We start from the raw sequence: 20,473 nt of genomic DNA, 5'->3' as shown, positions 1-20,473 counted from the left end.
AGGCAGCGCCTCCACCACCTGACCCATCGGCCGCTTCCGGCGCGGGAGGAGGATGTGGCCTGTGTGCGTGTGCGGGGCGTCCCGGGCCTGGGCCCTGCCCTTGGCGCGGGCCTCGGGGGCGCGGGCCTGCAGTGGGGCTGGGGGCGTCGCCTACACTCAGGGCCAGAGCCCAGCGCCCCGCACCCGCGAGTACTTTTACTACGTGGACCACCAGGGCCAGGTGGGCCGGGGCGGGGCGGAGGACCACCGAGGGGGCGGGCCGGAAGGGCGGGCGGGTCCGTTAGACCAGCGAGCGCGTGGGAGCTGTGGCCCAGCGCTGGGGAGACCCGCACTCGGGTCTTAGCTCAGGAGGGTTGGTCCGCCCCGCCCCGCTCCCTCCCCAGCCCGCCCCCCCCAGCTGCCAGCTCTACACGTGTCTGCACCTTGCACCCCAGTTCCTACCAACCTTCGGCCTCCAGTCCTGGGCTGCCCCGCCTGCCTTGGAAGCCCTGGCGGGGCAATGGCCACACCCAGGAGGAAGCCAGTCAGGTAGCCCCGCGGAGAACATGGCACCTGATTAGAAACGAGGTTCAAGACGCGGAAAAGGCCGCTTTAATGAACCTGTGTGCCAGGAAGCCGGGCTGGGTGCGGCCGATCCGGGGAATGGGAAGGGCCCGGGTTCCCTCTAGCGCTCCTCTGTACACGGTGTGCACAGGCGAGCACAGGAAGCGGACACAGGTCCGGCCCGGCCACAGGGACCCTCCCGCCTCGGGCAGGCGTCCGGCCGGGCTCATGGGCACCGCCTGTCCCTCTGTCTGCAGCTTTTCCTGGATGACTCCAAAATGAAGAACTTCATCACCTGTTTCAAAGGTACTGCTGTGCCCTCTCCACCTTCCTTCTCCCTTCGGGGAAGGCTTCGGAGGGTCCGCTTCCCAACCCCGCCCGCGGCAGGGGCTGGGCATCCTGAGCTCCCGAGCCCCGCTATCGAGTGAGGCCAGGGCGGCCCTCCCTGCCGGCGCCGGCCCCTGGCGTGGCCCTGGGGTAACGGGGCCTGGCGTGGTGAGCAGCCCGTGCCCTTCGCCTCCCCAGACCTGCAGTTCCTGGTCACCTTCTTCTCCCGTCTGAGACCCAACCGCAGCGGGCGCTACGAGGCCTCCTTCCCCTTCCTCTCTCCCTGCGGCAGGGAGCGCAACTTCCTGCGCTGCGAGGACCGGCCCGTGGTCTTTACGCATCTGCTGGCTGCAGGCTCCGGGTCCCCGCGCCTCTCCTACTGCGGCGGCGGCGAGGCGCTGGCTGTGCCCTTCGAGCCCGAGCGCCTGCTGCCCCTGGCCACCAACGGGCGCCTGTACCACCCCGCGCCAGAACGCGCAGGCGGCGTAGGTCTGGTGCGCTCGGCCCTGGCCTTCGAGCTCAGCGCCTGCTTCGAGTACCCGCCCGGTGCGTCCGCGGTGCCCTCCCACGTGCACTGGCAGGGCCAACGCCTCCCCCTCACCATGGATCTGGCCCCGCTGCTGCTCGCCGCCCCCCAGCCCTGAGCGTCAGGCGGGAGGCCGCGGGCCCTGAGCGCCCCTCTCGCCCGCCTCGCTGCGCACGCGCCACCCGGAGAGAGCGCGCAGGCCGCGTGCGCGTGCGCGTGCAGGAGCATCTAGGCCCCGCCCCGCCCGGCGCTGTCCGAGGTGCTGCCGCGGCCGGTCCCCGACCGAATGCAAGAAGGGGCCCGGGCCTTTCTGCTCTCTCCCGATCTGGGGCATCCTCTACTTCCGCTCGCGACGGCAGGCCCGGGCGACCGGGCGAGAGGCACAGGGGCTCCAGTGCGCTTGCGCGACTGGCGCCCGCCCCTCCCTCGCCCGGGCTGCTCCGTGGGCCGGGGCGCCGTGGGCTCGGCGGGGGAGTCGCGCCGCAGGAGCGTCAGGTGAGGGGGCGCCCGAACCAAGGTCAGCAGGCATGGGGCGGGATCGGGGCCGTCCACTACACGCACTGAGGACGTGCGACCTGGCGGGACCACGCCCTGCCCTGAATCGCCCAGAACAGACCCGTGCTCTGGGGATGCAGGCGAAGCCTTGGGGTACCTAGGTGCCTGGCTCGGTTTTCATTCTGCGCCCGATGGGGTCGCAGGGCTTCACCCCACCCCCCACCCCCCACCCCGCGCAGATGGGCGCCCTGGAGGCAGTGTCAGCCATCTCCAAGCCTATGCGTGACGCCCGGGCCCCTACCCAGCCGGATTAGGGTTTGTCCACCGAGTAAAAGGATTTGTGTGCGGGCCTCCCAGGCTCTTCCCGCCTGGGCCCTCATCCTTGCCCAGCTGGCCCTGTGACATGGATCTGCATCTAGGGGTGCCCGTATGAGCAGCAGCGCCCTGAATCCCGAGGAGGAAGCTAAGAACCTTCTCTACTGGCGAGGCCTTGCACCTGGAAGATGGGTGTGGGCAAGCCCTTTTGCTCGAGGAGATGAGTGCCAGGGGCCAAGAGAAATCCCCTGGCTTCTTGGGGCTCGCAAACATCCTGAGACACCAAGGAGCTGCCTCTGCCTGGGCCAAAGCTACTCCATTAAAACTTTTGCTGTGCCTACTTCATCTCTAGTGACTTTAAATAATCACTTTAAGGCAAGATTTAAACAATCATTAAGGCCACCTAGTTCCTTTCTACAAGACTCACTCTTGATAGTGGAAAACCTGGTGAAGAGGGGGGTGCTCAGAGCAGGTACCACTTGAGGTGGAGCTTGAGGCTGGGTAACAGCCAACCCTCTGCCCTGCCACCCTGGTTGGTTTCTCAGCCCAAGTCCCCACCTTTAAAATTGGACTCCTTGTGCCTGGAACTAGATCCAGACCTTCCCGTCTCTCTAGGATCACAGCTGCATGTGCATAAACACACTACATTCCTTCAGTCCAGAAAGTCACTGTTGAAACTATACTAGAAACCCAGTTGGTGGTCCAACCATTCCAGGGCCCCACTGTCCCCCAAAAGAGGCACCTTTTGGGGAGCCAGCATAGAGAACACAGGTCCATAGCTTGGGAAATGTTCCTCCCTATCATTTGCTTCATCATCCTACTCTCTAACAAGTTTCCAGAGAACAGACCCTCATTCAGTAAGCTGTTCCACCCACCCCACTCCCAGGGCAGGACAAAGCAGGGCCTGGATTTTTCTGTGGCTCTTGACTCCTCTAAGACTAGTTCTGCCCTGCTTCCCATCAAGAACCTTATCCAGGGGGTACAAAAGGGACCTCTGCTCTGGGCCTCACAAGATCTCATGCCAGTCCCCAGAGAGCAGAGTCCAATGTACAAGGGGTGCTATTTGCCTCCCCCTCTGGCCCAGGCTTGGGAACAGCTCTGGACTTCACCACCCAAATGCTCCCAAGCCTGCATCACCATACCTTACACCAGCCTCTTGCAATGTAGGTCCAGAGTGGCTAGTTGGGCGGGTGTAGAGGGCGGTGCTACCTAGACAGACATGCCCATGGCTGGGCAGGAAGCCTCCGTGCCAGGCAGAGATGGAATGAGGAGAGAAGGGAACAGGGTGGGCTCTCCCCATGTGGCCTGTGTGCAAGACAGAGGACATCAGAAATTCAAAACTGGAACCTCATGTCCCAAATCCTTGACTGTTTTCGTTAAAACGTTTTATCAGTTTCTTAAATTGATTTATAACTTTTCAAACATTAGACACGGTGTGAGCTTCCATCCATGCTCTTCGCTGACTCTCAAGTGTTAGGGCAAGGCCTTGCCAAACTGTTTCAGGAAGTGCTTCCCATCCCGGGCCCCATTGTAGCAAAGTTGGTGAGGAGGTTGGCCTCGGGAGATGGCCTCCGGGGCCCTGGCTCTGCTGCTGCTGTCGCTGCTCTGTCTGCCCAGTCTCCCGCCCGGATCCACCAGCTGCCCAGCTGCCTGCCGCTGCTACAGCACCACGGTGGAGTGTGGGGCCCTGGGGCTGCACGTTGTCCCGCCAGGAATCCCGCCTGGGACACAGGTGGGAACTGTGTGGGGCTGCGGGTGAGGAGGGAAGGGTGTGTGAGCATCCCGGTGGGTAGATGGGAACCTTAGTTGGAGGAACACTCCCTCAGTGGGGTAAACACTGCCTGCCCTCCCTCCCTCTGGCCTGCAGACGCTGTTCCTGCAGGATAACAGCATCTCATGCCTGGAGCTGGGCATCCTGGCGCCCCTTGCCGCCCTTCACAGTCTCTACCTGCACAACAACAGCCTTCGCACCCTGGAGCCAGGCACCTTTCACGCACAGTCTCGCCTGCTGGAGCTCGCACTCACAGGCAACCAGTTGCGAGGCCTGCGCCTGGGGGCTTTTGCAGGCCTGGCTCAGCTGCGCATACTCTACCTGGCTGGTAACCAGCTGATGCAGCTGCTGGACTTCACCTTCCTGCATCTGCCGGTGAGGGGTGCGGGGAAAAGGGCAGGGATCCTCCTGTACTGTCAGCTGCTCTGAGGGACTGGAGTTGTGAAGGGAACAAAAGTCAACCAGCGTAGCCTGGTAAGGAACCTATCTCCTAGGGCCCCTTTCCCTGATGATCTGCTGTCCTTGCTTCAGCGACTGCAGGAGCTGCACCTGCAGGAAAACAGCATTAAGCTGCTGGAGGACCAGGCCCTGGCCGGGCTCTCCTCACTGGCACTGCTGGACCTCAGTAGGAACCAGCTGGGCACCATCAGCCATGAGACCCTGCAGCCCCTGGCCAGTCTGCAGGTCCTACGCCTCACAGGTACCTCTTCTGGAGCAAGGGGTCTCAAGCAAAGATATCAAGCCACAGTGCTGGCATTAGGGAGTAGGCCCAGTTATGTAGGGCAACCCAATGGCAGTGGCTCAAGAGCTGTACCCCCCCAGGGCAGCTCTGAAGGGCCACACCACTACCAGCAACCACAGCAGAATGCTGCCAGGAATGGGGGTGTTGGTAGGGGCACAGCTCAGAGACAGAAAAGGTACAAGTCTCTAAACAGAGTAGACACAGTTGAGGGACTTGCACACTTTGGGGCCATCAGAGGGCAGGGAGGTAGAAACTAGAAAGATGAGGGCATTTCTAGGAGACAACACCTGAGAGACAAGGCTGACAGTATTTGCAAGGTTTTAGTGGTGGTGAGATGTCTATGTGGACACCAGGGTTCCCCCCAAATAGTGGGACTGGGAGGGACAAGAGACTGCCTAGATATCGTGAACTGAAGGGGCCAGGGAAGACTCGGCCCACACTCCAAGGAGCTTGTGCAGGGGTGGCAGGGGTCCCTGACTCTGGGGGGGGCGGGGGGGGGGTAGTGAAGGGGCTCCTGCTCTGGCCAGTGGAACCCCAATTGCACAGGCTGTGGTCGCAGCTGCTCCTGGGCTACCTGGTCACCGCTGCTCTGTCCACAGAGAACCCATGGCGCTGTGACTGCGCGCTGCACTGGCTGGGAGACTGGCTCAAGGAGGCGGGGCAGAGGCTGCTCAGCTCCAGGGACAGGAAGATCGTGTGCGCAGAGCCTCCACGCCTGGCCCTCCAGAGTCTCCTGGACGTCTCTGGCAGCAGCCTCATCTGCATCCCACCTTCTGTGCACGTTGAGCCGCTGGAGGTGACAGCCAACCTGGGTGAGAACCTGCGGGTTGCCTGCCAGGCTTCCGGCTACCCGCAGCCCCTGGTAACCTGGAGAAAGGTGGCCCAGCCTCGCGAAGGACAACCACGGGCCCAGGCCCCGCCCGAAGGCGGGGTGCCAGGCCCAGGCGGGCACGGAGCCTCCGACACGGGCAGCGGCATGCTCTTTCTCACCAACATCACCCTGGCCCACGCTGGCAAGTACGAGTGCGAGGCCTCTAACGCCGGCGGCGCCGCTCGGGTGCCCTTCCAGCTCCTGGTCAACGTGTCCCAGCAGCAGCTGCAGGGGGCGCCCCCGCCGGCGGCCGTGGGCCCCGCGCCCCTGCCCGAGGCGAGCAGCATGGCCTTCCGCGCCCTGGGGCTGGCCACGCAGACGGTGATCGCGGCGGCCATCGCGCTCCTGGCGCTGACGGCGATGCTGCTGGCGACCCTCATCTGTCGCCGGCGCCGGCGGCGGAAAAAGGCGCCCGGGCCGCCGGGGGAGGGCGCGCTGTTCGTCAACGACTACTCGGACGGGCCCTGCACCTCCGCGCAGCTGGAGGAGCTCCGCGGCGAGCGGGGCCACGAGATGTTCGTCATCGACCGCTCCAAGCCGCTCTTCGCCGAGGCCCCAGCACAGGGCGCGGCGCCCGGGCCGGCGCAGGGGTTCCCGCTGCAGCCTCCCTCCGCCTATGAGATCCACTGCTGAGGGCGGGGCGGGCGACGCGCGCTGATGACGCAAGCCCAGCGGATTGGCCAGTCGGCGGACTCCGTTCGCGCATGGTCCGGAGTGATCAGTAAAGGGTGGAAGCTGCGCGGTGTCAACCGAGCTGTGTGTGAGGTCTGGGGCACCGAGGGCGGGGCGGATGCAGGCACCCAGAGCGCCGCAGCTTTGCAGACACAAGTCCTGGGGTGCAAACGTTGGATGGCCAGGGAGGCTCCTAACACCCCCACTGAGGTTCTCCTCTCGTGCTGTGAAGATGCACAGACCTGCTGGGAGGGACCAGGGGAGGGAGAGCAGCCTGGAAGGCAGTTGTTACCGGGGGCCATACTGGGTGTGGCAGCAGAGCCAGGGACAACTCGCTGACCAATGAGGACAGAAAAAACAGCCACAAATTTAAGTTCCAAACACACTGCGCATTTGTACCGTAATAACAGGTCTGGCCCCAAAGCCCAGCCAACAGTCTCCTGAGTGCCAGGGCAGGGAAATTATGACAGGCCCCAGTGCAGAGGGCCAACCTCCTTGAAGCAGGCCAGTCCCAACTGCAACACAGGGCAGTCTGCTCTGGAAAAGGGCCCAGAGGGAACACCCTCTCTCAGCTCAGAGATGGGACCCCAGGAGCATTCTGAAGAGGACGAGGACACCAGAGGGTAGCCAAGTGCAGACTAAGCAAGCAGGGCTGGGCAGGGCTGGGCAGGGCTGGAATTCAGACCTCAGGCCCACAGACGGGTGAACAGTCAGGGGAGCAAGTGAAGGGCAAACTGCGCCGGGAGGGTCAAGGTGCACCCGAGGGGCACAAACCCAGACACCAGTGCCTCTGCGTCAGGCCTCTAACAGGGTCCCAGCCAAGGCTGTGCCTACCCAGGAGGGGGAGGGGCCTCCAGCAGCCCTGGACTCTGGGACAGCCTGTTTCTCACCCAGAAGCCCAGAGATCACAAACTGAAGTAGTCTGCAGCCAGGCGACCATAGATGTCCGTGGTCCAGACCACGTGGGCACGGCCCGAGGCTAGCAGCAGCTGGTGCAACTCAGCCTCCACACGGGCAAATTTCTCTTCATTGATGGAGGCCTCCAGCAGAACAGAGGCAGGTGGCGGCCAGGGCAGGCCCTCATAGCAGTCCACAGGGAAGGGGTGCACCACTGTGCGCAGCTCGGCCTGTGCCACCGAGTCCCGCAGGAGCTCCTTAAGACCTGCCATGGACAGTGGGTTGCCATAGAGGCCGAGGTAGCGGAGGCTGGCACAGCGGGTCAGCACAGGCAGCATGGCCAGAAGCTGGGTATCAGCAAGCTGGCACTCAGTCAGCTCGAGGTGCAGCAGTGTAGCCGCCGCCGCCTGCAGCAGGACCTGGAAAGGCTCCAGCTGGCTGCCCGACAGGTCGTTGCCACTCAGGTCCAACTTCTTGAGGTGGACGGCATGGGGGCTGCGTGCCAGGAAGCGCAGGTCCTCCGGCAGCAGAGCACAGAAGGCCAGCTCCAGGCTCTCCAGGGGGCTCTGCAGAGTGCTGCAGGCGAAGCAAGGGGTCATGAAGAGGCAGGCAGGGGACAGTCTTGGGGAGGGGAGAGGCAGACAGTAGTAGGGCCCACTCACCTGAGCAGCTGGTCCAGCCGCCCTGAGAGGAGAGAGGAGCCCATGCTGAGCTCCCGCAGACAGGTGAAGCGGCCCATCTGGGCCAGGAAGTATCGGAAGTTGTCCTCGCCATCCACGGAGGGCTGCCGTGAGTCCCCGTGTACATAGTGCAGCCGAAGGCTGGCCAAGTGCTGAAAGCGGGCCACGTGTGGGATGATGACAGACAGGCCACGCAGGCCCAAGTTGTTGAAGCGCAGGTCCACACGGCGCAGGCAGCCTGCATCCAGAAGCTGCAGCAGGGCCACAGTGTTTCGCATGGGCAGGTCCTCAGCCCGCAGGTCCCGGCAGCAGAGCCGCAGCGGGCTGCCTGCGCTGCTACGGAGGGCCTCCCGCAGGAACGCGTAAGAGGCCCGGTTCACCCGAAGGTCCACACGCACCTCCACGGGAGCAGGGCTTGGCCCAGGCTCCACAGTCCCGCCTTGCTGCTGCGCGATGCATGTGCGGGCCACGGCTGCTGTGCAGTCCCACATGCTCATGGTGCCGGGGTCCTGCTCCACACCGTCGTCCAGGAGGCCCGTCATGTCCAGCACCCGCAGTGCATGCTTCCTGGGAGCACAGGTGGGCTGAGAAAGGTGATAAGAGGGAGAGCCCACACCCAACCCCAACCACCTTGGGACAGAAGCAACATGCCTATTCCTGCACTGAGCTCTTAACACCAACCTGAAACCTCTCTGGGGACCCTTTCTGCACATCCCAAGCCTGAGGGCCCCTCAGGTGAGCCCATACCTGCAGAAAGACCGTGTGCCAGCCTCAGCCTCTGGGGTGTGGAGCCGGGCTATGAGCCCCAGGATCACAGCCTGCATGCTCTCTGTGCTGGGCCGCTCCTGCAGCAGGGCCCGGCTGCAATGGGCACACTCCTGCAGCAGCTGCTGGAAGCTGAGCAGGGGGAAGGGCCATGTGTGCACCAGTTCGCGTAGCACAACAGTCTTCTTGTCCATGAAGGCCACCTTGAACAGCAGGGGGAAGAGCTCACGTGGGAGCAGGGGCAGAGCCTGGCAGGCCGCAGGCTGGCACTGGAGCACCTGCCGCGTGCTCAAGAACACAAGTGTGTGCATGGCGCCGGGCAGGGCAGGAGGCCACCTGCAGGGAAGAGACCTTCAGTGGGAGGACAGACCCCAGGCTACCACCTGCCACAGACTCCTCCACACACTAGTAGCAGGAAAGCCCAGCCCAGTGCCTGCCAGTCAGTGGTCAGTGGGACCACAGCTCTGAAGAGTAAGTGCTAGGTGCCTGGCAACGGGCTAGGCAGAGTGCAGAGGGGGACAAGGCCACACACACACACACACACACACACCCGTTCCCACACTCCAGAAGCACGGGGGGGCCTGTTTAGGAAAACAAAGCCATCAAGCAGCACGGAACAGCATGGCCCCAGAAAGGACCCGCCCACCTGGTGTGCTTTTGACAGCTGTTGCCTGCAGGGCCTCCCCCACCCTTACTTCAGGCCTCTCAAATTACAAAGCAGCTTATGAGAGATCCTCCCTCAAAGGTAAAATAAGGTTCTGGCCCCTCCCCCTCCACAAGCACTAGAAGGGTGGGATCCCGGGGAGAGGGGCTGGACGCTGCATCACAGTTCACTCCCTACCCTCCTCAGAAGCTACTGCAGGCTGTCCCAGGACCCTGCGCAGCAGCAGAGAGGAGCTGGACGCACAGATGCTCCTCAATAAACACCAGGGCAAGTGTAAAGGACCGGGGCCCAGGAAACAGAGTCCAGATGGCCTGAGTAACCCAAGCCCTCAACATGACCCTTCGTCCTAACTTCTATATCCAGACGTGTTGCTAGGCATGGACACCCCTGGAAAGCAACCCTCACCGACTGAGGGCCTTGGCAGCTGTCTAAACATCTGCCTCCTCCCTGAAGAACCAAGTCAAGAAACCAAGTTTCAAATCCATAGATGCAGGAGGCCCCAGGCCAGAAAACTGCTCAAATAGTTAGAGGCCACTGCAAAGGGGCATTCAAGCTAACGGGAGGCACAAGAAGATGCCTCCGGCCGCAGGAACCTGTGTCAGCTCTGCGGCTGAATCAGGGCACCTCATCCCCGAACTGCCGCCCGGCCCAGGAAGCAGAACAGATGACGAGGGACGAGGCCTCCCCGGCCAGGGCCGCAGCCTGGGTGATGGAAGCCTGGGCGGGGAAGGGCGTCTGGCCCCAGACCTCACACAGAACCTAAGCCCTGAGCACAGCGGCTCCCGAGAAGCCCTGACGCCAGCCTCGGCCGCGCTCTGCCCGTGGACAAATCTCGCGAGGACGATGCATCCCTCGCCGAGAAAGGACAGACCCACCGAGCACCTGTCACGAGAGGAAACGCAAGCAGCCCGTGTGGTCGCCGGGGGAGGAGCCTCCGTGCGGCGGCTGCCGCCCCTCTGCCGGCCGTCGTGCCCGGCGTTTCCCGAAGGCGCCCCGCCCCGCCTCCTGGCCTCGGGGAGGCGCTCGCCCCGACCCCTCCTCCTCCCGGCGCGTCGCCCCAGGGCCCGAGCCGTGCAGCCCGGGTGGGGACCCGCGTCCTCTCCCGCCCACAGCCCCACCGCCCGTGTCCTGCGGCCTGGCAGGGCCGGGAGTGCACGGCCCCGCTCAGTCCCTGCAGGCGCCCCGCGCTCACCGGCCCCGCAGCAGCCTCCGCGCCGTCAGCACCGCCCCGCCCCGCCCCGCCCCGCGCCGCGCGCCGCGATGACGTCGTCTTCCCCCATTGGCCGCCGCTCCAGGACCCCGGGGATTGGCTGCCCCAGCTTTGCGTTGGCTACGACGCCCCGCCCCCGACCGCGCCGAGTCCCCATTGGCTGCCGGCCGGCGGCGTCCTCGCGGCGGGAGAATCGCGGGGCGCCGAGCGGAGGCCGCGCGCGGGGCCGGCTCGCCATGGAGCGACTGCGGGAGGTGCGGGCGCTCCTGCAGGCGTGGGAGCGCGCGTTCCGGCGGCAGCGCGGGCGGCGGCCGGTGCAGGTACGGGCTGCCCGGGGGCGGGAGGCTGCTGGGGCGGCCCCGGCTGACGCGCTCCCTTCACAGGAGGACGTGGAAGCGGCGCCCGAGGACACCCGCGGTGAGCGCCGGGCGGCGGGGCCACCGGGTGGGGGCACGAGGGGTGAGGGAGCCGAGCGGGCACCGCCGAGCCCTGACCCCTAACCCCTGGCCCGCCCCCAGCGCTCTACCGGGAGTACCGCGCCCTGAAGGAGACCCTGCGTCCGGCCAGCAGCGCTGGACCCCGCGGCCCGGTGCAGGCGCCCCCGGAGGCGGCCGAGGAGGTACCGGGGCCCCGTACCCTAGCCTCCCGGCGTAGCTTTCTGTGTGGCGGGGGGCTCCATGGGGCACAGAATTGGGGGAAGGGGTGGAGGGCCCGGCTCCCTCCCGGTCTCGGAGGGACTGGGGCGAGGGGCTGCAGACACCTCTGTCCCCACACCAGCCTTGCCGACCCCACTGTCTCCTCCTGCAGGTGCCCGAGCCCAGCTGCTGGGGGTCCCACCTGAATCGGGCTGTCACCCAGAGTCTCCCCGCTCCCGGGCCGAGCCCTCGCGGGTCTGTGCCGGACTATGGGAAGCGGCTCAAGGCGAACCTGAAGGACGCTCTGCAGGTGAGGACAAGAGCCATGGAGACGTCCACCCGGGGTCCAGAACTGCCCTCGGCCCAGGGGCCGAGCAGACACCCCCCACAGGTGCCCCTGCTCCCACCAGCGCACACACACGCCTCCCGCACTAACCAGGCCTCGGCTTCTGAAAGGAGGTCACAGTCAGTTTCTGCTCTCAGCTTCCTTTCCATTCCGGCCACACCGAGGGGTGAGGCGGGGACGCTGCAGGTTGCAGGATCTTTGGCCGCCCAGGGCCTGAACTGCTTGCTTGTCTGTCCTCCTCTTTCCAGGCTGGGCCAGCCCTGCGCCGAATACCCCGGCCTCCGCAGAGACCCCCACCCACGGTGCCTTCCCCAGGGCTGCCAGCTGCAGGGGCTTCCCCCGCGTCTCCTGAAGAAGTCAGTGAGGTGCTGCCCCAGCTCCCCAGGCCCCAGCTAAGGCCAGGCCGGCTCCAGCAGCTGCAGGAGTCCCTGAGCCTGCGGCTGGGCTCCCTCGATCCTGGCTGGCTACAGAGGTGTCACAACGAGACCCAAGGTTTTCTGGGGACTTCTGAGGCCTGCCAGCCTGTCCCGGGTACAGAGGAGCCACCGCCCCTGACTTCAGGTGCTCCCTCTGATCCTGGCCCCAGCACAGGCCCTGAGGCACCTTTTCTGGGCTCAGAGGCTCCAGCTATGAAGGTACCTGGGGTCAGTGCAGGGAACCCCCTACTGGGCAGCAGTCAAGGCAAGAAGCGGAGAAAGAGTGGGGAGTTAAAGGGGACTGCTGCTGCACAGGCCCGTCAGCACAGCAGCCAAGGAGGCTCCCCGCCAGAGGGAGCTAGGGCTGTACTGCACGCAGAAGACTGTCCAGGGGAGCCCACTCAGGCGCAGCTCCTCGCCGGCCCCTCAGCCCCCAGGTAATGCAATTCAGCCTCCCAGCAGGGTCTCCTTGAGTTGGGCCAAGGTGGGGATGCTATGGGCAGGGCACAGCTGTATGTCCCTTCTAGGCCAGCTGTCCGGGACAGGGCTAATTACGTTCGGCTCAACCTGAAGCAGAAACGCTATGTTCGGGGCCCAGCCCTGCGTGGCAGACTCCTCCGAAAGCAGGTAAGGTTGTGGCAGGCACTCCCCTCACCCCTCCTGCCTCTCGCCCTGTGACCTTCCTTTGTGCCCCACCCCAGGCATGGAAGCAGAAATGGAAGAAGAAGGCGGAACGTTTGGGGGGTGGTCAGCCCAACGCCCCAGTCAAGGATTCTTGCTTCCGGTGTGGGCAGCTCGGCCACTGGGCATCCCAGTGCCCCAGACCAGGTGAGGCTTCTGTGCCGGTGTGTTGGGCCAGCACTGCTTGGAGAGGGTGTTGTGCTCTTTGGGGTCTGACTGAAGCAAAAAGCCCTCCTAACTCCGTACCCCAGGCCCAAAACCTACCCGGGTCCCCAAGAAGGAGGGTGGCGAAGAGGAAGATGACATGCAGATGCTGCCCACGTTAGAGGCAGTAGCCCAGAGGACACACACTGCCTGCGGCCAGCTCCGTGGTGAGTGGAAGCCGCCTTCTTGCTAGAATGACACCAGACCAGCCTAGAGCTCCCATAACACCCTCTCCTGTCCACCCCCCACAGGTGAGGAAGATACAGATCCTGCTGGGTCTGAGTTGCTAGTGCCCATGGAGGCACCTGTGCCTGGGGGACCCTGCCCATCCCCAGCTGTGCCGCCACTCTACCTACCGGGTCCCTTGGGGCAGGTGGCAGGTGAGCAGATGCCTACCAGCCTAGGACCTTTACCGAAAGGTGGGGGCGACTCGGCCATGCTGACCCAACATCTGTGTACACAGCGACGCCAGTTGAGGTGTTGCAGGCCCTGGAGCAGCTGGGGCACCGAGCCTTCCGCCCTGGGCAGGAGCACGCAGTCATGCGAATCCTGTCTGGTGAGCATGGCTTCCAGGGGAGGGAGGCGGGGCTGAGGCCAGGCTGCAGAGCCTCACTGCTGACCTGGCTCCCGTCCAGGCATGTCCACACTGCTGGTGCTGCCCACCGGTGCCGGCAAGTCCCTGTGCTACCAACTCCCTGCGCTGCTCTACGCCCAGCGGAGCCCCTGTCTCACGCTGGTCATCTCTCCTCTCCTGTCCCTCATGGACGACCAGGTATGTGCCCAGGCCCAGGAGCACAGCAGCCAAGGACACACAGAACCCTCAGGTGTGGGTGGAAGGCACGCACCGGCACCCAGGCTTTGCTGTCCCTTTGAGCTGCTGCTTCTTACCCACCGGCGTCCTGGAGCTGTGGGGGTCCCGACAGTTCTCAGCCCACCAGCTCTGTCCAAGCCCTCAGCCTGGAAGTGGCCTGAGGGCAGCAGGGACATGGCTGGCCAGAACCTCCCCTAAAAGGAGACATCCTCACCGAGGCCTGTCTGTTCCCAGTGCCTGAGCCCAGGCCCAGCGGCAGCCACGAACTCTTAGTTCCAGAGTCTGGGTGTTTTCTCCTCATAAGACATGGGGTGGATGCAGCAGTCACTATCGAGCTGAGCGACTGGGAGAGGCATTTGGGGGAGGCCGGGCTGGATGGCCTTCAACAGACTGGCTCCTGTGTCTGCAGGTGTCCGGCCTGCCCCGAGGCCTGAAGGCGGCTTGTGTACACTCGGGCATGACAAGGAAGCAGCGAGACTCCGCCCTGCAGAGGGTGAGGGGCCTCCCAGAGCAAGACCCTTGGGGGCGACAGGCAGGGCCCCGGGCAGTGGTCCTGACCTTGCTGTTCACAGGCTCGGGCAGGCCAGGTACACGTGCTGATGCTGTCACCCGAGGCATTGGTTGGAGCTGGGACCGGGAGCCCTGCCTGCCTCACTCAGCTGCCTCCAGTGGCCTTTGTCTGTATTGACGAAGCCCACTGCCTCTCTCAGTGGTCCCACAACTTCAGACCCTGCTATCTACGTGTCTGCAAGGTGAGCCTTGTCCTGAATACGGGTGAGTAGGTCGGGAGGGAGTGGGCATCCTTACTGCCCCGCTCTGCACAGGTGCTGCGGGAAAGCCTGGGCGTGCGCTGCTTCCTGGGTCTCACAGCCACAGCCACACGCAGCACCACTCTCGACGTGGCCGAGCACCTGGGCATAGCCAAGGAGGGTGTCCTCAGGGGACCAGTCACCATCCCTGCCAACCTGCACCTTTCTGTGTCCATGGACAGGGACCCAGACCAGGTAGGTATGCACACACCCGGTAGAGGCTTTATTTCCCGACTGTCCACGCTGACCACTGTCCCTCGCCAGGCTCTGGTGACACTGCTGCGGGGGGACCGCTTCCGCACCCTGGACTCCGTCATCGTCTACTGCAACCGGCGTGAGGACACTGAGCGTGTCGCCGCACTGCTGCGCACCTGTTTGCCCGAGGCCAGGGCTCCCGGGCCTGGAGGTGAGGCTGGGCAGGGCTGTGCCCCACAGACTTTCCCATGCAGACAGCCCACCAACCGTCTGTGTCTTTCCTGCAGGCCGGGCCCCGGAGGCTGTGGCTGAAGCCTACCATGCTGGCATGTGCAGCCGGGAGCGGCGGCGGGTGCAGCGGGCCTTCATGGAGGGCCGGTTGCGGGTGGTCGTGGCCACAGTGGCCTTTGGAATGGGATTGGACCGGCCAGATGTGCGGGCTGTTCTGCACCTGGGGCTGCCCCCGAGTTTTGAGAGCTACATTCAGGCCGTGGGCCGGGCTGGGCGCGATGGGCAGCCCGCACACTGCCACCTCTTCCTGCAGCCCCAGGTTGGTGCCCACCAGCTCGAACCCCCTCCCACCCCCCAGTGCCACGGCCACACGCTCACAGCCGCCCTGCTGCAGGGTGAGGACCTTCGGGAGCTGCGCAGACACGTGCATGCCAACGCCATTGACTTCCTTGCTGTGAAGAAGCTGGTGCAGCGTGCGTTCCCGCCCTGCACCTGTGCCCAGCGGCGGTCTGAGCAGGAGGGAGGCGAGAGACAGGAAGGAGGCGAGCGACAGGAGGGGTGCTCCTCCAAGCAACCCAGCCATGAGCAAACAGCCCGGTGCCCGGGCCACAAGCGGGCACTCCCAGTGCAGCCGACAGTGCAGGCTCTGGACATGCCTGAGGAGGGTGAGGAATCAGGGCAGGGATTGGGGGGCACCTCACAGCCCCATGTGCCCTGAGCCCCACTCTTCCCCCAGTCATTGAGACTCTTCTGTGCTACTTGGAGCTGCACCCACAGCACTGGCTGGAGCTGCTGGCACCCACCTACACTCGCTGCTGCGTGCGATGCCCTGGGGGCCCCACCCAGCTCCAGGCCCTGGCCAGCAGGTGAACACACGTCCTATCCCAGAACGGTGACAGGGACAGAGGACTGGGGCTACCAATCACTCACACCTTCCCCTGGCATAGGTGTGTCCCCTTGGCTGCGTGCTTGGCCCAGCAGCTGCCTGGGAACACAGGTGGGGGAAGCAGCACTGTGGAGTTTGACGTGGTCGAGCTGGTGGACTCCATGGGCTGGGAGCTGGCCCCCGTGCGGAAGGCCCTCCACCAACTGCAGTGGGACCCCGAGCCCAGGAAAGGTGCGCCCCCACCCTTGGCCCTGCCTGCCACCTGCCTGCCCACCTGCCCATCTGACACGCTCTTTGGCAGGTGTGCCTCGGGGCACAGGGGTGCTGGTGGAGTTCAGCGAGCTGGCCTTCTACCTGCACAGCCCTGGAGACCTGACCGCCCAGGAAAAGGACCAGATCTGTGGCTTCCTTCATGACCGAGTGCAGGCCAGAGAGCGGGAGGCCCTGGCCTGCCTGCGCCTTATGTTCCAGGCCTTTCACAGGTGCAGGGGTGGGTGGGCAGAGCGTGGTGCCCCCACCCCCACCCCAGGGGGTGGCTCTGACGAGCTCATCCCACCCCAGCGTAGCCTTCCCCAGCTGCGGGCCATGCTTGGAGAAGCCAGACGATGACCGCAGCACCAGGCTCAAGGCCCTGCTCAGCCACTATTTTGAGGAAGAGGGGCCAGGGGGTGAGGAGGAAGCACAGGGCCCAGAGCCGGGACAGGTCAAGGTGAGTGCTAGCCATTCCTGGGCCTGGGGCAAGGTCAGGCAGCCAAATGTCTGTGTGCACACCTCCTGCCCAGCCCCCGGCCGTGGAGCTTGGTGGTCTGGAAGCTCAGGTTGTGCTGACACGCTCCCACCCTTAGCTCCAGGACTGGGAGGACCAGATCCGCAGGGACGTCCGCCACTTCCTGTCCTCGTGGCCAGAGCAGCAGTTCTCAGGCAGGGCTGTGGCCCGCATCTTTCATGGCATCGGTGAGGGCCTGGGCGGCTCAGCCCCACCAGGTGGGCAGGGGGCTGAACCCAGTTGACAGTCCTCAGGGCCATGTACCCCATTCCACTGCAGGAAGCCCCTGCTTTCCAGCCCAGGTGTATGGACGGGACCGGCGCTTCTGGAGGAAGTACCTGCACCTGAACTTCCACGCCCTGATCAAGCTGGCCACCGAGGAGATCCTGCTGTGGGGCCGCTGACACCTGGCCGCAGGCAGGCCCTGTCCCCCATGTCAGACACAGGTGTGAACAGGCACAGGGAGAGTGGCAGGTGCAAGACCCAAGACGAGGGGCTATCAGTGGCTGGGACAGTGACTGACCTCCTTGGACAAAGCCTACTGCCCGGAATGTGGGCACAAGGAGCCCCCAAAACACAAAATAAAAGATGCTGGAGTTGTTGCAGGGACCCTCCTTTTCGGTGGGGCGGTGCCACAGTCTGGGCAGCCTTGAGCACCACACTTAACACTTGGAGTGCGGGTGAATTTCCCGCCAAAATATAAGATGGCTGTCTTTTGGTTTTGTTCCATCCACCAAAAGGGTGGATTACAAACAAATATTTGGTAATACGCAGTTACAATCGGCCCGAGTTTACACGTTTCCCGCACTCCACCGCAAATCTATATGAACCGAGTTAAAGACGGCTCCCGCGGAGTACGCGCAATTCACGCGAGCCGACTTAACTCGTTTCCCGCACTCCAAGTGATCCCAGACAGACACAGGCCGGCCGGTCGGTCACACTTGGCTTTACTGACTAGTCTTACCACCCAGCTCTGGCCAGGGCTCTGGGTGCCAGGCTCAGGTACAGAATGGGTGTGGCTGAGAGAGCAAGGAAGAGCGAGAAACAGAGGTGCAGGCCCAGGCTGTCGGCCAGGGCTCCCGCCAGTGTGCCCAGCAGCAGCTTGCCCAGCAGCTCCAGTGTGGCCAGGAGGCTGTAGTGTGTGGCCTGGGTGGGGAGCGGGGGAGGAGGTTAGGACTTGCTTGGACCTCAGCCCTGCATCCCCCTGGTGTCCTGACCATGACCCCTTACCTGCAAGGCACTGGGTGCCAGCTGGCTGCAGCACATCATCAGAGTGAAGGTGGCGGTTGTGACCAGGCCCCCCAAGAAGTGCTGCAGACACAGGCTCAGCAAGACTGCCCCTGGGAGGACCAAAGTCAGCAGGGCCCAGGATGTACAGTGTTCTTCCCCCGTGCCCAATGCCCAGCCCCTCACCTCTCAGGACTGTGCCAGGGTCCAGCCTGGCCCACGGGGTGTCCAAGTAGAAGAGCAGAGTGGTCTGGCAGGCAAGGCCTCCAAGACGGAACTGAAGTACTGACCTCAGCAGGGGAAGCAGCTTCCTGGGGTGGGGAGACTGGGCAGGTCAGGGGTTTTGGGAGAGTGGGGGTGAGCAGGTGAGTGGGACAGGCTGAGAAGGCTCACCGGTGTCCGGACAACAGGGCCCCACCCAGGGACGAGCCAGCAATGGAGCAGGCAACGGCACCCACACTGTTCCACAGCCCCAGCTCCCGGGCGGAGAGGCCTCGGTCCAGCAAGAGGAGTGGGAACAGGCTGCTGGCACCCTGCTCACCTGTGGGGAGAACATGAGTAGGAGTACAACCGCCTCTCTTTTCCACCTGGGACCTTGGTCATGCTCCCCAGCGGCTGCTACCCTCTCTGGTGCTGATGGCAGAAAGGGCATCAGCAGGACCCAGGGACTGTGGCTGGAGCTCAGTGGCACAACATAAAGCCCCACTGTTGGGCGTAGCCCAGAAGAGGACGGCCCTGCCAGTGGCTCCAGGGTTCCTGGGGACCCCCTGGAGGTCCCCGCCCCCGCCATCGCCTGACTCACGCCCTCACTCACCCAGCTTGTAAGTGAGCACAAAGCCGGCGGTCCACAGGGTCCCGGACACGGCAAGCAAGTCCTGCAGAAGGTGCAGGGTGTGTGGGGGGAGTTCTGAGGGCTGAGGCGAGGGCAATTGTCGCAGGGCGGGTGTAGCCCAAGCCAGGGCAGCAGCCAGCCAGTAGGTGGCAGCCAGGAGCAGAAACAGCTGGGGCCAGGAGAGGGTGGGCACCAGGGCCAGCAGCCCACCACCCGCCAGCACCGACCCCAGCTTGTACGCAACCACCTGCACGGTATTGCCAGGCCCCAGCTCCGCCGGTTCCAGGAGCTGCATGGCTAGCGTGTCGAGGGCAACGTCCTGCACGGCTGCACCCAGGTTTAGCAACAGCAGCAGCCCCGCCACAGTAACCGGAAGCTCCGCCTGGCCACCTTCAGCCGGAGGCAGAGCTGCCAGCAGCCCGCACACCAGGCCCAGAGCAGCCGTGCTGAGCGTCAGCCAGGCCCTGGGGGAGCCCCGCGTGCCCACCAGCGGGGCCCACACCAGCTTGAACAGCCAGGGCGCATACAGCACCTTGGTCAGTCCCACGCGAGTCAGGGAGAGGCCGCCCGCTCGCAGCAGCACGGGCAGCAGGCCAGACTGCAACCCGTAGGGCAGGCCCTGCACCAGGTAGAGGCCGGCCAGCGGCAGCAGCTTCCCACGCATGGCCCGGGCTGGGGCCGAGTTCAAGGCTGGGCCTGGAGCGGGACGGGCAAAACGGTTCCGTGTCTGGTCTGGTCAAGGGTCACAGGCGGCATGGCCTTTGGACTGGGCCGGGCGGGGTCAGGGATAGACTGGCGTCCGACCCGCAGAGCCGCAGGCCGTCCTCCGCTCCCGGGACCCCGTGGGCCATAGAGCGCCAGCGGGCCAGAGCGGCCGAGTGCGCCGGCGCCCCCCGTGGCCCACCTGGGTACTGCGTCCGGAGCAGAAAGCGGCAATGCGACCCATTCTGGACCCATTCTGGTCCTTTTCGGGGTTGTCAGGTCCGCCCCCAGACCTCCGGGACCTAGACCCAAACGCTGCACAAGTGTTTCCCGGCATCTCCCCAGTGGCCGCAGTCTCTCCAGCACCCCCTCTGCTCCCCATGGAGGAACTGGTTCAAGTTACACTGTCCGGCCCAAGGCCCTGGCTGTGCTTGCGTTTCAGCAGCTCCCATGCCCAGCCCACTCCAGCTGGCCCTGCGGAGACACGTCCCTCCAAGCGGAAGCCAAATGTGGGGTCTTTTGTGGCCTCTCCTGCCCAGAGCTGCACACACACACACCCGTGGGCAAGAACTGCCTCGGGTTTCTGAGCCCGTGGGTCCCTGAAGCTGACCCTAGACTAGGATCTAGGCCCGGCCTAGATCCACCTGCAGGCTCGAATCAATGCGCTCCCTCAACTGCTGGGGTCACCGTGAGTGGGTTTCCTGTTATTTCTTGCATATTTTGGGGTCCCAAGTTTCCTCGTCTTTAAAATAGGGACTGCAGCCCTGGCCATGTGGCTCAGTTGGTTGAGCGTTGTCCCATGCGCCAGAGGTGGCCAGATTCCCGGTCAGGGCAATGCCTGTTGCAGGCCAGTAGAGGGCGGGCAGGAGGCTGCCAATCGATGGTCCTCATGGATGTTTCCCTCTCTCTAAAATCAATGAAAAATCTATGGGTGTGGAGAGAGCAGAGCGCCTGAAGAATGGCTTCTCTGTGTACAACACATCCAACAGCAACTTGGGCTTACTCCTCAGGGTGGCAGAATACTATGGCCTTCCTGTGACATTATGCCCTATACACAAAAAATAAAATCAATAAAAAATATTTTAAAATGAATAAATAAAATAGGGACTACCACGCCTCCCTCAGCGACAACAGCAGGCATCATCTGCATGCTCCAGTGGCAAGGACACGAGGCTGCGCAGCTCCCGTCCCGGGCCCTCCAGCCCAGCCATCCCCGGGCGTCGCCTCAGCATCGCACCTGCTCCCTTCACCCGG

The 20,473-nt window shown here is 64.2% G+C and overlaps 5 protein-coding genes and 1 non-coding gene across 9 annotated transcripts; 4 read left to right on the top strand and 2 right to left on the bottom strand.

Annotated features, from left to right (window-relative positions):
* The first annotated feature begins 44 nt into the window (after nt 1-44).
* Nucleotides 45-2,546, top strand: CUNH8orf82 (chromosome unknown C8orf82 homolog). Its single transcript, XM_070392621.1, has 3 exons — nt 45-220; nt 801-849; nt 1,069-2,546. Exons 1-3 carry the CDS (start codon nt 53-55, stop codon nt 1,512-1,514), a joined length of 663 nt encoding a protein of 220 aa, XP_070248722.1. The 5' UTR covers nt 45-52; the 3' UTR covers nt 1,515-2,546.
* LRRC24 (leucine rich repeat containing 24) lies at nt 1,804-6,339 on the top strand. 2 transcript variants are annotated; one of them, XM_070392604.1, is made up of 5 exons: nt 1,804-1,891; nt 3,635-3,938; nt 4,074-4,352; nt 4,509-4,677; nt 5,319-6,339. In XM_070392604.1, exons 2-5 carry the CDS (start codon nt 3,771-3,773, stop codon nt 6,221-6,223), a joined length of 1,521 nt encoding a protein of 506 aa, XP_070248705.1. In that variant the 5' UTR covers nt 1,804-1,891; nt 3,635-3,770; the 3' UTR covers nt 6,224-6,339. The 2 variants fall into 2 exon arrangements, with proteins under 2 accessions (XP_070248705.1, XP_070248704.1); XM_070392603.1 differs by lacking the exon at nt 1,804-1,891 and having other exon boundaries at nt 2,632-3,938.
* A 291-nt stretch (nt 6,340-6,630) lies between these two features.
* LRRC14 (leucine rich repeat containing 14) lies at nt 6,631-10,499 on the bottom strand. Of its 2 annotated transcripts, none has more exons than XM_070392605.1 (4): nt 10,461-10,499; nt 8,587-8,940; nt 7,822-8,406; nt 6,631-7,735 (listed from the first exon to the last, which is right to left on the bottom strand). In XM_070392605.1, exons 2-4 carry the CDS (start codon nt 8,913-8,915, stop codon nt 7,168-7,170), a joined length of 1,482 nt encoding a protein of 493 aa, XP_070248706.1. In that variant the 5' UTR covers nt 8,916-8,940; nt 10,461-10,499; the 3' UTR covers nt 6,631-7,167. The 2 variants fall into 2 exon arrangements, with proteins under 2 accessions (XP_070248706.1, XP_070248707.1); XM_070392606.1 differs by lacking the exon at nt 10,461-10,499 and adding an exon at nt 10,151-10,231.
* Nucleotides 10,500-10,714: 215 nt separating this feature from the next.
* Nucleotides 10,715-17,059, top strand: RECQL4 (RecQ like helicase 4). The gene is given in 22 exon segments (XM_070392565.1): nt 10,715-10,798; nt 10,862-10,895; nt 10,997-11,097; nt 11,286-11,423; nt 11,708-12,502; nt 12,577-12,714; nt 12,834-12,924; nt 13,027-13,140; nt 13,224-13,316; nt 13,396-13,532; nt 13,981-14,064; nt 14,144-14,323; nt 14,396-14,575; nt 14,645-14,786; nt 14,863-15,125; nt 15,201-15,471; nt 15,543-15,672; nt 15,754-15,943; nt 15,945-16,174; nt 16,254-16,401; nt 16,538-16,646; nt 16,738-17,059. Coding segments are annotated over 22 exon segments (3,777 nt in total). The 3' UTR covers nt 16,863-17,059.
* A 274-nt stretch (nt 17,060-17,333) lies between these two features.
* On the bottom strand, nt 17,334-19,378 carry MFSD3 (major facilitator superfamily domain containing 3). Of its 2 annotated transcripts, XM_070392610.1 has the most exons (6): nt 19,050-19,377; nt 18,500-18,560; nt 18,079-18,226; nt 17,872-17,996; nt 17,689-17,798; nt 17,350-17,604 (listed from the first exon to the last, which is right to left on the bottom strand). In XM_070392610.1, exons 1-6 carry the CDS (start codon nt 19,179-19,181, stop codon nt 17,419-17,421), a joined length of 762 nt encoding a protein of 253 aa, XP_070248711.1. In that variant the 5' UTR covers nt 19,182-19,377; the 3' UTR covers nt 17,350-17,418. The 2 variants fall into 2 exon arrangements, with proteins under 2 accessions (XP_070248710.1, XP_070248711.1); XM_070392609.1 differs by having other exon boundaries at nt 17,334-17,604; nt 18,500-19,378.
* A 769-nt stretch (nt 19,379-20,147) lies between these two features.
* Nucleotides 20,148-20,275, top strand: LOC138993569 (small nucleolar RNA SNORA11). Its single transcript, XR_011468293.1, has one exon. It is a non-coding gene; the product is annotated as a small nucleolar RNA SNORA11 (small nucleolar RNA).
* Nucleotides 20,276-20,473: the final 198 nt, after the last annotated feature.

The sequence above is a fragment of the Myotis yumanensis genome, unplaced genomic scaffold (genome assembly GCF_028538775.1).
Source record: "Myotis yumanensis isolate MYYU_CA2020_CCGP unplaced genomic scaffold, mMyoYum1.0.hap1 SCAF_15, whole genome shotgun sequence".
NCBI lineage: Eukaryota > Metazoa > Chordata > Mammalia > Chiroptera > Vespertilionidae > Myotis > Myotis yumanensis.
This window is presented reverse-complemented; position numbering and strand designations above follow the sequence as displayed.

Coding starts and splice junctions, on each gene's coding strand:
- MFSD3 (XM_070392609.1), bottom strand. CDS start 19,181: ATGCGTGGGAAGCTGCTGCCGCTGGCCGGCCTCTACCTGGTGCAGGGC. Junction 18,227..18,499: donor TGTGCTCACTTACAAGCTGG/GTGAGTGAGGGC, acceptor TTCTCCCCACAG/GTGAGCAGGGTGCCAGCAGC. Junction 17,605..17,688: donor TGGCACCCAGTGCCTTGCAG/GTAAGGGGTCAT, acceptor CTCCCCACCCAG/GCCACACACTACAGCCTCCT.
- CUNH8orf82 (XM_070392621.1), top strand. CDS start 53: ATGTGGCCTGTGTGCGTGTGCGGGGCGTCCCGGGCCTGGGCCCTGCCC. Junction 221..800: donor ACGTGGACCACCAGGGCCAG/GTGGGCCGGGGC, acceptor CTCTGTCTGCAG/CTTTTCCTGGATGACTCCAA. Junction 850..1,068: donor CTTCATCACCTGTTTCAAAG/GTACTGCTGTGC, acceptor TCGCCTCCCCAG/ACCTGCAGTTCCTGGTCACC.
- LRRC24 (XM_070392604.1), top strand. CDS start 3,771: ATGGCCTCCGGGGCCCTGGCTCTGCTGCTGCTGTCGCTGCTCTGTCTG. Junction 4,353..4,508: donor TCACCTTCCTGCATCTGCCG/GTGAGGGGTGCG, acceptor TCCTTGCTTCAG/CGACTGCAGGAGCTGCACCT. Junction 4,678..5,318: donor GCAGGTCCTACGCCTCACAG/GTACCTCTTCTG, acceptor CTCTGTCCACAG/AGAACCCATGGCGCTGTGAC.
- LRRC14 (XM_070392605.1), bottom strand. CDS start 8,915: ATGCACACACTTGTGTTCTTGAGCACGCGGCAGGTGCTCCAGTGCCAG. Junction 8,407..8,586: donor GGCACACGGTCTTTCTGCAG/GTATGGGCTCAC, acceptor CTGTGCTCCCAG/GAAGCATGCACTGCGGGTGC. Junction 7,736..7,821: donor CGGCTGGACCAGCTGCTCAG/GTGAGTGGGCCC, acceptor CTTCGCCTGCAG/CACTCTGCAGAGCCCCCTGG.